Source organism: Podarcis raffonei, chromosome 17, assembly GCF_027172205.1.
Source record: "Podarcis raffonei isolate rPodRaf1 chromosome 17, rPodRaf1.pri, whole genome shotgun sequence".
Classification (NCBI taxonomy): domain Eukaryota; kingdom Metazoa; phylum Chordata; class Lepidosauria; order Squamata; family Lacertidae; genus Podarcis; species Podarcis raffonei.
In genome coordinates, this window is record NC_070618.1 from 39,934,470 (window position 1) to 39,947,640 (window position 13,171).

The following is a 13,171-nucleotide window of genomic DNA, read 5'->3' on the forward strand; positions in this document are numbered from 1 at the left end:
AGTTGTAGAAATCAACTTTATTAACTCAATCACCAATAATTTACAACCCAAGGAACAATCCATGAAGCTGAGCTTGGTGCTGCTCCTCCAGGTTTCCTCTGCTCCTCCAAGCCCATGATTGGGTTTTAACGGAGGTGCTTCATAATGAGAGGAGAGACCTCTTGCCCAACCAAATGGCTTTTTAAGTCACCCACCATCCTTTTGGACCAGCTGCTCAGTCTGACCAAAAGCTGGGAGAGCTCAATAACAAGCAGAACTATTCCAATAAATAATTCAAGTTACCATCTTCTCCAAAATCAAGAGTGTCCGCAATTTACCTGCTTGCAGGAAATGACTTTAAAATTGATCACATCAGATGGCAGGAAGGAACCAGCCACCAACTGATAGTGTTCTGAGGATCATTTTGCTGTAGAAGGTAACTGCACACTGATCCAAAGGCTCAGGTGCTACCCTTTTCAATCCCAGAACCTACAGTGGATAAAAGAAAACTATTTTGCCACCTCATGATGCAGCTTCAGGGCTGGCACTGGAATTATTATCCTGAGGGGAGGCACTGGCCCCACGGGGTGTCACTTCAATGATACGGGGTTTGTCAATGATGCGAGCGGTCTGGTTGCCCTTCTCCACAATGCCAATGATCCAGGCTTGGTGTCCTTCTCCATATTTGGGAGATTTGATCTCTGCGCAGAAGCGAGCAGCCTGCTCTCGGGGTAAACAGATCAGCAGCCCACCTGCCATGTAAGAGAGCAAGTTACAGGTCACTTACAGGTTTAAATTCCCTTCAACCCCACCTTCAGCTCCTGTAGCGCAGGCTATCAATCTTACCAGATGTCTCGGGGGATGTTCCTTGTAGTAGCCGTGACCGGTTGCCACACGCTTTGCTAATAGCAGCCATTTTGGCAAGGATAGGCAGATTGTGGATGACAAATGACACCTCACTGCGCTGCTGTTTGGCCAAATTCTGTGCATGACCCAGAATACCAAAGCCTGTAATATCTGTAGCAGCATGGGCATTGAAAGTATGCATCAAGCTGGCAGCTGAAAGACCAAGAGCACGAACATTTAAAAGCAGAAGTAATGGTCAAAGTAGCAGTCACAATTGCTGCTAGCAATCTCCAAACAACCACTGTCTAGCCTACACCTAATACAGCAAGAACCAATCACTACTTCATCAGGAGGCAGCTTCTGAAGGGTAGTAGCAACATTATGTGTTCAGCAGGGATGCAGTAACCTTTGGCTTTACATATGCGATGTACATTAATTCTTCATTAATACCTGCCCATCACGGTATGGGGACATCGGGTCCACTCAGGTCCTAGAGCCTCATGTCTAAGAGGATGGAAATCTTTTCAGCCCAAGGACTGCACTCCCTTACAAGCCACTTTCCAGGGAAAACACTTTTTGGGAGTAATGCCATAACATCATATATCAGTGGAAAGATAATTTAATGAAGAATGTAATGCAGTAACTTTCATGAAGGATTATTTATTACAACAGCAGTCATAAAGAAGAAACGTGAAACATAGAAAAAGTGAGATGTACAAAAATTCTCACCATGTCAGTTAATACTTAGTTGGGTAACCTTTACCTTTAATTATGGCCTTATAATGCCTTCCCATGGAGTAAACCAAGTTTTTTTAGTTCTGCAGCTGTAATAATGTGAAACCAAGATTGAATTATTGCCTCCATTTATTGGATTTTATTGCTGGGTTGCTTCTGACTAACAAGTTTCTTTAGTCGGCTCCATAGATTTTTGATTGGGTTAAGGTCTGGGCTATGCATTTTGGGGCATTTACATTCTCATTGATGCCATGAATTATACCCACACCTTTGCTGTTATGTAACTTCAGATCATAACACTAACTGGGTGTTTCAGGTACTTGTAATGCAAGTAGGATGGAAATCTTCTCCGAATCCTCTCCTCAGGTATTTCAGGCCATCCACTACCAAAAGCAAGGAGATTTGGGTCTCATCCCTCCAAATAGCACTGTCCCATTGTTCTGCTGTCCAGTTAACATGGGTTTTAGCCCAGTTTGATCTTTTCAACCTTTGTTTGAGATAACAATGGCTTTTTCCTTGGAATTCTAGCATTTAGACCGTATTCCTGTAGTCTGTGCCAAACAGTTCTTGCACTCAACTTCACATTACATTGCACCATGTCATCTTGTATACACCCAGATGATTTTATTCTGTCCCATATACACAGTCTCTCAATTCTTCCATTGTCACCTGCTGTTGTGCACCTTTTCCTGCCTTTTCCAGTCTGATTTTGTAGTGACTGAGTCTCCTTATACCTCTTCAAAAATTTAGCAATGCCACCTTTGGTTAAGTTTCCACCAATTTTTCTTCTAATTTCTTTATAATTGTAGCCTTGTTCACTTAATAGTACTATTTTACTAAATGAAAGAACAAAAAAACACACACACAAAACAAAACAACAGAAAAACAACCAGCTTGATAACATCAATAGCTGAATCCTACTGTGACCTGATTGAATCATTGCCCAAGTAAGTTGACACCTGATTGGCTCTCTAAACACTCATGCTCATTTGCTACATTCAAATGAAGGATAGCTACTGCATATCAACCTAAGCAAGCTGTGCTTCCTTTTTCTGGTTATTTGGCTATAACTTTTGACAGATAATTGAACAAACTTTGTTGCATTACATTCTTCATTAAATTATCTTTCCATTGATATATAATTTTATGGTATTACTAAAAAAAGAAGAAGTGGTGTTAGGAGCCATCAAACCTCAGAAATACACGTTTTCCAAAACGTTTCCACAATTTGGGCCACTAGTGTACACCCAGTTCTGTCAGCAAATTAAGTTATGGACTCAATTCCCCCTTTGTTTAAAAGTATCAAATTTTGAAGGGCACTAGGGCTGGGCAATATCTGGTTTTCAATATAACGATACAGCTAAACATTGCAATATACCAATACATCACAATTATCTGAAATAAGATGGAGCTACGTAGAGGCGAACATGGTAATGTCCTTGAAACTGCTACTAAATCATCACTTTCATCAGCAGGCAAGCCAAAATGCATCCAAACAGGACTTGGGTTTTGGGCTTGAATATTCAGGCCTAGGACAATCCAAAATACAGTGGTGAATCAGAGTGAATACAAATAATCTGGGAAAATATTGGAACGACAACAAAATAATAATCTAAATTTGATGCATATAATTATATGAAAATTAACTCAATGACAGCATGCTTCAACCAAACCATTAAAGATTTCTGGAGAATATATTAATGTTCTATGCAGTTTTAGGGGCAAATTAAAAATTTACAATATTAAACTTGCATATGATTAACAATTCAATCTGTTTTCTACTAATTTAAGAGTAATTTCTGTAATTTACTAGTGCCAAGTTGCATCTCCTTCCCAACTCAGAGGGCCAACTGCAATTCTATGCATGAGTAAGCCCTCCTGAGTTCAGCTAAACTTGCTTCTACTTTCCTGGGAGTAAGCCCCATTGAATTTAGTAGAGCTTACTTCTGAGTAGACACACATTTGCTTGGACTCCTTACCAACAAGCACCCACCCTCCCCATCATTCTTGCCTCACAACACTCAACCTCCCATTTCAGCACGAAGCAGCAACTGTTAAATCTTCCCCCTCTTCATTTCCTCCCATTGTGACACAGAAGGGCCCCCATGACACCATTCTCTCCCTTTTTATCAAAGGGAAGGAGGAACGGCAATGAGATAGCATCCTTTAAATTAAAAAAAGCCTTTTTCATATGAGGGAAGCTATTTAGGGTGAACCAACTATGTCATACACAGCAACTTGATTTTTTGTTCTTACTTTCATGGGAGCGGGGTAGAAGGGGCTGCATCAAAGCCTCAGACAGTAGAAAAGGGAGGGGAGAGAAAGGCATGCGCATGCACACACATCCACACACACACACAGTGCAGAAGGGTAGATGGAAACAGAGCCTTAACAGGGCAACTTGGTTTTTTGTTCTTTCTTTTACATGGGGAAAGGTACTGCTCCCAGCCTCAGATGGGTAGTAAAGGCATAAAAGAGGGGAGAGAAAGGCTTTGCAGTGTGTGCATGCATGCATGCACGCATGCACGCACACACACACGCACACACACAGAGTGGCAGAAGGGGAGACAGGCAGTAAAGGCATCAGAGGGGAGAGAGCCGTTTCAGGCACACATGCGCAGGGGAGTAAAGAAAGACTTAAATAACAGGGCAACCTTTTTTTGTTCTTACTCTGAAGAAAACAACCCTGTTTGTTCTTTCACTGGGTAAGGAGAGGGGAAAGGGGGCTTCCAGCAAGAATCCCCAAGCCAGCTCAGACCAGCATCTCTGCAAACCACACCTACCAGCCTGTCACACTGGGTACTAGCCTACTTTAAGCAAGCAGAACCTTTAAGTTGCTGCTGCTGCTGGTTTCCTAGCTACTTTCATAATCGTCACCTGCAGAGGCAGTGGAGCTGAGCTGGGGCTCGCTGCAGAATTGAAACATAGTGATAGCTGCTACGCCTGCTCTTGTGAGTCGCTTGCTGCTTCTGTAGGAGGCACCGGAAGCACACGGGTTTTCTCAAATTCACGATGTTTGCCAGGTAACATTTTATGAACGTTATCGTGATGTGGACTTCCTAATCGATTCTGAACGATATATTGAAAAATCACCCAGGTCTAATCTGCACACATATCTGCAGACGGAATCTTAAATCACCTGAGCTTTATTACTTTCATCCCAATGGTAGCTTTTTGTGATGAGAAATACTAATCAACTGATATGTAAAAAAATAAAAATTATTCTTGTACATAAAACAAGACATTCCATATTTCAACACATTTTCTCCTTTAAAGATGAAGTTTAAAAGATGAAGATTAGAAGAATTCAGAAGGTCCTGGGACTCGAATGTCCCAAGAACCTGAGAAGTACATGGGCAGACTTTCAAGATTTATTTTGAATATTTCTATCCCACCTTCTGCCTCAATATGAGGAACTCTAGGTGGACCATGTGTTTTCCAAAACAATCAAAAACCTTTGTGTTCTAGATGACATGTAGGAGATCTCCAGTACAACTATAGGTATAGTATCCTGGGTTTTAATAATAATAATAATAACAATAATAATAATAATAATAATAATAATAATAATAATAATAATTGCATTTGCTGCCACAGTGGTGTCAATCCTTTGCCTTATAAATGAAGAACAAGTCAAAACCCGCCCCCCATACCTGTCCTGTTCAACATGGCCATACTGAACATGGCTTCCTGATATGCCAGTTCAACATCTTCTCTGGAGACCACCAGCTTAATTTTATTCCACCGTTCTGGCTGAAATGGAAAAGTAGTATGCTAAGAAATTGTTTTGAGGCTGCATTTCTCACTATTCAGGGGTCTCAAGTTAGTCTAATGCAACATGTCTATAATAGCACCATCTCCTTGATCAGGAAGCCTCTTGACCTTGGGATGTGCTTAGGGTATCTACTCCTTGTATTGGGCCAGAGAGAGGCAGATGGAGGGTGCTGATTGCCCTGTTGTCCAGCAGCATCCCTGATCTAGCTGGCAGATGTAGTCTTGGGGATACTAAAATGATAATCTTGAGGGATTTCAAGATCCACGCGGAGGCTGCTATCAGGCCAGCTCGAAACTTTGTGGCCTCCATGACAACCATGGATCCCTCTCAGGTAGTTATCGGTCCAACACACCAGGTGTGGCACACCCCATGTGATCTTTGCCCCCAAGTGATATGAGGGATAGACTGAAGATAGAGGGAATACAATGCATTCCCATGTCATGGTCAGACCATTATCAGGTTAAGTTTAGACTCATGGTGGCATTTCTCCCTGTAAGGGTGGTGGGCCAATTCAGGTAGCCTGTCCTCAAAGACTGATGAAATCAGGTTCCTGAATGCGCTGTGATTTTCCATGGACAAAGCTGGTGACCCTGTCAAAGTCCTGGTCTTGCTTTTGAAACAGGTGGTTTTTGTACATCCACACTGGTATTTTGTAGCCCAAGCAGCTCCTTGGTACTCTGAGGAGATCCGGATTATGAAACAAGCTGGACAAAGACTGGAGTGCAAGTCTCATTCTGAAGCTGACCAAACACTGGTAAAAACACACGATTGTGCCTACTATGTGGCAGTGTGAGCTGCAAAACAGGCTCTCTTTGCAGCTCGCATTGTGTCCTCTGGTAGCTAGCCAGTGGAGTTATTTCAGATGGTCTGGAGGTTACTGACTCCCAGTGTGGAGAAGCATTCGAAGACCCCTGTGACCGACTGGCTATGCACTTTGAGGATAAAGTCTTTGGTGTGATATCGACTCTCCATTTGTTGAAAGTACCCAGTGCCGCTATTGAGAATGTTTTGTGGGATCACTTTTACCTTAAGCAAGGAGCTCATCTGGACAAGGTGCTGGGACAAGGAATGCATCCAACCACATGCCCCTTGTTCCTCCTAGCTTATTAAAACTATGCATACAAGAGGATCCCCTGCAGATAGATAGAGGAATACAAATGGATCCGCAAGGTTTCCCACAGATGAGCACTTACATTATCTAGCCACTGATGAGCATTTACAGCCACTTGAGTCCCCAGTGGTTTAGTCAGCACAAGAACATCCCCTGGAACAGCACTGTCTGGCCTAAAATCATAAGAAACAGGAGCTCACACTCAGACCTACTTGTTTATGTTTAGCAGTTATAGCCTGTCCATAACAGAGTTCTTAAAGAGTTCTTAGTGTTGTGTCTAAACCTGGGTCCAAAGTTTATCTCCCCAAGTCAGGAACAAGAGACAGCTTTCCGATAGATTGGGAGAGGGGGAACCTTCTTGTCCTAGCAGGCAAAATCTTTAGTTCCCTCTGCCCTACAGGCCAACTTTGAATGGTGTATGGTCCAGCCAACCTGTCAAAATTAGCCTGTGGGGATGGGAGGAGACAGTGACTAAGCAAAATTGAACTAAACTGATACTCAGGAGTTCAATTTTATTATATTTTTTGTCACAGGATCTAGCTGTATCTCTTCCTGCAACACACACAATGACAAATGTGACATCAAGTGTGCAGCAAGCGGCCATAGTTTGGGGGGAAATGGCCTGGGAGACCAAATATGACCTCTGGTTCCTCATCCTTGCTGCCGACCATGGCAACCTTCAACCCTGTTAAGTCTGAAAGAGCTGAAAGAGACAACACCACCCAGCAATTCCACCAAGTCTCAGTAATGTAATGCCAGGTCAGCTGCTGCCTCAACCATCAAATCATGGCTGAGGAAGCATTAATATGGTCCCAAAATAAACTTGCATACAGGCAGCTTACAAAGCCAGTACTGGTTATCTGAATCACAGACTGGATCATTTGTCTTCAGAGCATTATGTACATTACTATAGTCTCATCTTCCACATGACTTTATGATCACTGTGACAGCCGAAGCAGCAATATAGAATCATAGAATCATAGAGTTGGAAGAGACCACAAGGGCCATCGAGTCCAACCCCCTGCCAAGCAGGAAACACCATCAGAGCACTCCTGACATATGGTTGTCAAGCCTCTGCTTAAAGACCTCCAAAGAAGGAGACTCCACCACACTCCTTGGCAGCAAATTCCACTGTCGAACACCTGTTAGTCCTGGAATAGTTAAGAGGATTTGCCAGCCCCCAACCCTACTGTTTTTGCTCTAAAGTGGAATGGGCAAGCTCTAGCTCAACTCTACCATTTCATTATTTGATTCAGTGATCCCAATGTCTAGCAAGCATCCTCTAAACCTTTCAGCTGTTAAGACTGCAACACAATTACCTCTCTTGTAAATACTTCTATGGCATGCATTTTCAAATCAGGTCTCTCCCAATGAGATGCATTTACTCACATGATGAACTCATTGGGCTGGCATACAACTGTTGCAACTCCTCCAACAATAATCCAAGGATTCAGGACAGTCTGCCCACCAGTTACTGAGGTGCCACCATCTTCTGCTGCATCCCGAAAGCCCTTGATTATCAGTGGCATTATTTTCTCCCGCTCCTGAGTGAAGGATAAAATAAAGGATTCAGAAAATCAAGACTGATGTGGAAAGCTGGGTCAGGGATACTAAGGACTGTTTCCTACCTGTATGTTTCACAGAAAGGCAGGGTCTATAAAGCACTTACTCTGTGAAGTGTCATGCAATCACATTTCAAGCACCAAACAAAGCCATTGTTAAGGAAGCTAAACTATAGGTTTTTATGATGCCCAAGTTGACAAGCAAATATTTGCAAATGGCCAGCCATTGTTTGGTGTGATAAATGAGCCGACAAGTCACCATCTCTGGTGAACATCACAGAAACAAGACTGCCAATGGAAAACCTAAATAAAGCATGGTTTGACCTTTTTGTCTGGAAGCCAGAATTATGGTCAACACAAACTACAGTTTGACATGTCTGAACTAGGTTTCTGATCTTATTCCTTGCAAATAATCATTCACTTAAATCCTACTTTAACTGGCAGTGGCTCTCCTAAGTATCAGGCAGGGATAATACACATCACCTAATACCCAATTATTTGGCTGGGGCTGCCAGGGATTGAACCTTAGACCTCTGACAAGCGAGGCATGTGCTCTATAAATTATTTGCCTTAAAATGTTCAGAGGTATCTATTTCCAGGCCGTAGCCAGGCTGAAACAAACCAAAGCTCTGCAAGTGAAGCCAGACAAAGAAGTTCCTTTTCTGAAATCCACTTGTGCCATAATTACCTACCATAATTATGTCCAAAAAAATTGTACATTAAAATATTCATTTTTCTTATTATTTAAGTAAAATGTATTTCTAGAGACAAAATTATCCATTATACTTCTCACCTCCTCAGTCATTTTCTGGCTTACACTCAGAAGCATAAGCATGTTGTCACATTCTGTGATGCCCATGGCGTAGAGGTCACTCAGCACGTTAGCACAGGCAATGCGGCCCTAGACCAGACACACGCAGCAAAAGATATAGAATGAGGAAGATGACACACAAGGCAACTGTCTTCATGAACTGTCTCACATCACAAATGTACCATGTTCCATTACAAACATGGCTAATTCTTTTTTATCCAGTCAAGCCTGCTCACCATCATATACGGGTCCTCCACTAGTGGATAAAAGAAGTCTGTGGTCTGTACAAGGGAGAGACCCCCATGCCTCAATGGGATCACACAGGAGTCCATTCCGATGCCTGTGGAGAGAAGGGACCCCAAGCACATCAGCACCTTTAGAAGTGTTCCCACCCCAAACACCTTCTTGTTTTAGGCCAATGACCTCTGTGATCTCTGACCACTGGTCCTGTTAGCTACGGATGATGGGAGTTGTAGTCCCAAAACAGCTGGAGGGTCAAGTTTGGCCATCACTGTTTTAGGTAGTCAGAACAGCCCCATCTTCAGCCCAGGTCTACAAATGCAGCCAAATGAGGAATAATGTCCTAGAGTCCAAAGATTGAGATAAACAACTACCTGACATTCAGAAGACATCTTAAGGCAGCCCTGTTCAGGGAAGTTTTTAATATATGACATCTTACGTATATTTTTGGTCTTTGTGGAAGCCGCCCAGAGTGGCTGGGGAAACCCAGCCAGATGGGTGGGGTACAAATAAATTACTACTACTACTACTACTACTACAGTAGTACCTTGGTTCTTGAACTTAATCTGTTCCGGAAGTCCATTCCAAAACCAAGGCGTGCTCTCCCATAGAAAGTAATGCAAAATGGATTAATTGGTTCCATGCTGTTGAAAAACTACCCCTAAAACGCTTCTCCCCACTGCCCCAATCAGCATGATCTTTCAAGATCTCTCTCTCTCTCTCAGGTCAAAGCAACTTCTCCCCACTGCCCCAATCAGTGCAATCTCTCTAAAAATGGAAGCGCAACACTAAAATATTTCCAGAACTGGAAGGCTCACTTCTGGGCTTGCAATGTTCGGGTTCTAAGTTGTTGAAGTAGGCTGTTCGAGAACCAAGGTACCACTGTAGAATGGACTTTTGTACGGAAGGAATTATACAGTACTTGTAATTGAATACTTAAGTGGTCTTAAGTGTTTAACGCAGTCTCCACATTATGTTGTTGCAATCTTTGAAATAATTCTGCAAGACGTATCGGCGTTAATTACATGTGATTTTTTTGGAGTGGGGGAGGCAAATTCAGCCTAGAGCTTCTGGTGAAGGGTAGACTTTTAAAACTCCCCTACGTTAAGAAAACGACATATTCGAGTAGAAAAACAGAACGGGGGGGAGAGGTCTACGGAGGGCCAGAGCCTTTCTCCCGCATCAGCAAGCTACCCCGCTGCAGGATATGGGGCATTGATTTAAACGGAGAAAATCCGAAAAACGCTCCCCCCCCCCCGCAGCATAGGCCTCCCCCTTCGGGGCTCGCCCGCCTCCTTCCGCGGCCTCCGGAGCGCCCTCCCGCTCGCGAGCCCAGCCTCACCGAGGGTCCGGGGGGCCCCGCCGACGGCAGCCGCCTCCCCGGCGCCCGCCTCTCCCGCGCGGGCCCCGCCGAGTCCCTCCAGGAGCCTGAGCAGCGTCTCCTGAGGGACTTTGCAGCCTCAGCCGCGCAGCTCCCCGTAGCTGGTGAGCCGCCAGCCCGGGCTGAGCCCCAGCGCCTCGGGCTCGAAGGGCCGGTAGCCCGGCGGGCCTACGGGGCTGGGGGCGGCCGCCGCCGCCAGAGAAGGAAGGCCGGCCGAGGGGGAGCCTGCCAGCGCCGCCATGACGCCTTGCCGAGGGAGAGGGCGGCCGTTGGGCGGGCTGAGGAGAAAGGGCGGGAACGCCCGGCGGCCTCTCGGAGCTCTCGCGAGGGCCGCACTCCCGCGCAGGCGCCCCGCCGCTCTGCCCGCTGCTTCCGGCTCCCTTCGAATCAGGGGCGGCGCGGGCGGCGCGAGGGCGGGAAGTTGCCGTCCGGGGCTGGAGCTGCTCCGCCTCGCTGGGCCGCCCGGACCCCGCGGCGCCAGATTCGGACAGTCGGATTGCAGGGCGGGCTGCGCTGCCCTCGCGGGCCCTAGAATGCTGCCGCTGCCTCTTCTGAAATGTGTCCCTCGGCCAGCTCCGCGTCTTGTAAAGCCCCCTCTCTCCTCAGGCCTCGGAAGCGGGAGGCGCACCTGCCCAGATGGCACCGAGCCCAGCCGCCTCACCCCCCCCCCGTATTGGAGTTCCCAAAGGGACGCGTCCAGTGGCCGAAAATTAAGGCAAGGGCGGGGAGATGGCTGCTGTTTTCATGTCCTGTTACACATTGAGTTGGCTACAATAGGAAACGATGCTGGATGTGAAAGGCCTTTGCTCTGTTCCAACAGGGCTCTTCTTTGTACATAAATTGCATAGCCACTGAGTAGCACATAAATACAGTGGTACCTCGCAAGACGAATGCCTCGCAAGACGGAAAACTCGCAAGAAGAAAGAGTTTTCCGTTTTTCGAGGTGCTTCGCCAGACGAATTTCCCTATGGGCTTCCTTCGCAAGACGAAAGCCCATAGGGAAATCTCCGGGGACAGCGGGGAAGCGCAGCGCCAGGCTTCGGAAGGCTCCTCCGAAGGCTGGCGGTGGGGCGGAGAGCCCTTCTCCCCGCGCCTGCCTTTGGATGGCTGTTCTGAAGGCTGGCGGTGGACCGCCAGCCTTCAGAACAGGTCCGGGGACAGAGGAGAAGCGCAACGCGCCTTCCCCTCTGTTCCCGGACCTGTCCTGAAGACTTGCGGTGGTAGGAGGGTTTTCCTTCCCACCGCCAACATTCAGAATGCTGTTCTGAATGTTGGTGGTGGGGAGGAAAGCCCTTCTCCTCACCGCAAGCCCCGCAAGCTCCGGGAACAGAGGAGAAGCGCAGCACGCCTTCCCCTCTGTTCCCGGACCTGTCCTGAAGGCTTGCGGTGGGGAGAAAAGCCCTTCTCCGCACCGCCAGCCCGGCAAGCGGTTTCCATAGGAATGCATTAATTGATTTTCAATGCATTCCTATGGGAAACTGCTTCGCAAGACAAAAAACTCGCAAGAAGAAAAAACTCGCGGAACGAATTAATTTCGTCTTGCGAGGGACCACTGTAAGGGTAAGTTCTACCTCAGTGGCAGAGCATCTGCTTTGCATGAATAGGTGAAAGGTTTTAGGATAATACTGGTTGGCATCTGTCTGTCTCAGGAGACAGTGGAAGAGTGAACCTTTGGGGGCAAAGTCAGACTCTTGTAAGTTTGCAGCTCCTGTATTATTGTTGTTTAGTCTTTAGTCGTGTCCGACTCTTTGTGACTCCCTGGACCAGAGCGCGCCAGGCACTCTTGTCTTCCACTGCCTCATGTTCATAGCTTCGAGAACACTATCCAACCATCTCGTCCTCTGTCGTCCCCTTCTCCTTGTGCCCTCCATCTTTCCCAACATCAGGGTCTTTTCCAGGGAGTCTTCTCTTCTCATGAGGTGGCCAAAGTCTTGGAGCCTCAGCTTCAGGATCTGTCCTTCCAGTGAGCACTCAGGGCTGATTTCCTTCAGAATGGAGAGGTTTGATCTTCTTGCAGTCCATGGGACTCTCAAGAGTCTCCTCCAGCACCAGAATTCAAAAGCATCTATTCTTCAGCGATCAGCCTTCTTGATGGTCCAGCTCTCACTTCCATACATCACTACTGGGAAAATCATAGCTTTAACTATATGGACCTAAACTAACTAAACTCCATGGACAAAGACAACAGCTCCTGTATAGTTGTAGAGAATGATATGGGAGATACATGTTTTGTTGCAACTGGGACAGATGAAGGCGTCCCGTTGTGCTGCTACAGATTCACCATGGCATTTCTCTCTGCACCCCTCTAGGCCTTGCTGATTTACATTGCCACCTCCTAAGCCCCTCTGGTACCAGTGTCCAGCACACCGATGGAGAAACAAGCTGCAGTCTAGTGCTGGAGGCAGAGGGACTCAGGAGCGGTATCAGTTTCACCCCCGATAAACCCCTGAGTGAAACCACCATCGGGATCTGCCTCTCATACTGGCAGAGGGAGAAACAAGTTGTATACATTTTGTTCCTCCTTCACTTCCTTAAACTGCTTGGCTGAAGAGCGCGCCACTGCCCTCGCTTCAGCCAAGCAGTTTTACGGAGCCCCCAACCCGCCACTGGTTGCCATCCTGCCCCCGAGCTGAGCCTCGCCAGTCCCCCTCACCTGTCAAGGCAGTGGCATAGGCTGTTTTGGTTGCCACCACTGCCTTGGCACAGGCGGGGGGAGGCGTGAGTGGGCTAC

The 13,171-nt window shown here is 46.4% G+C and overlaps 1 protein-coding gene across 1 annotated transcript; it reads right to left on the reverse strand.

Annotated features, from left to right (window-relative positions):
* Positions 1-2: 2 nt before the first annotated feature.
* Positions 3-10,696, reverse strand: LOC128404919 (selenide, water dikinase 2-like). Its single transcript, XM_053371003.1, has 8 exons — positions 10,402-10,696; positions 9,056-9,159; positions 8,802-8,909; positions 7,836-7,990; positions 6,529-6,619; positions 5,214-5,313; positions 826-1,038; positions 3-731 (listed from the first exon to the last, which is right to left on the reverse strand). The coding sequence occupies exons 1-8, from the start codon at positions 10,679-10,681 to the stop codon at positions 502-504; spliced, it is 1,281 nt and encodes a 426-aa protein (XP_053226978.1). The 5' UTR covers positions 10,682-10,696; the 3' UTR covers positions 3-501.
* Positions 10,697-13,171: the final 2,475 nt, after the last annotated feature.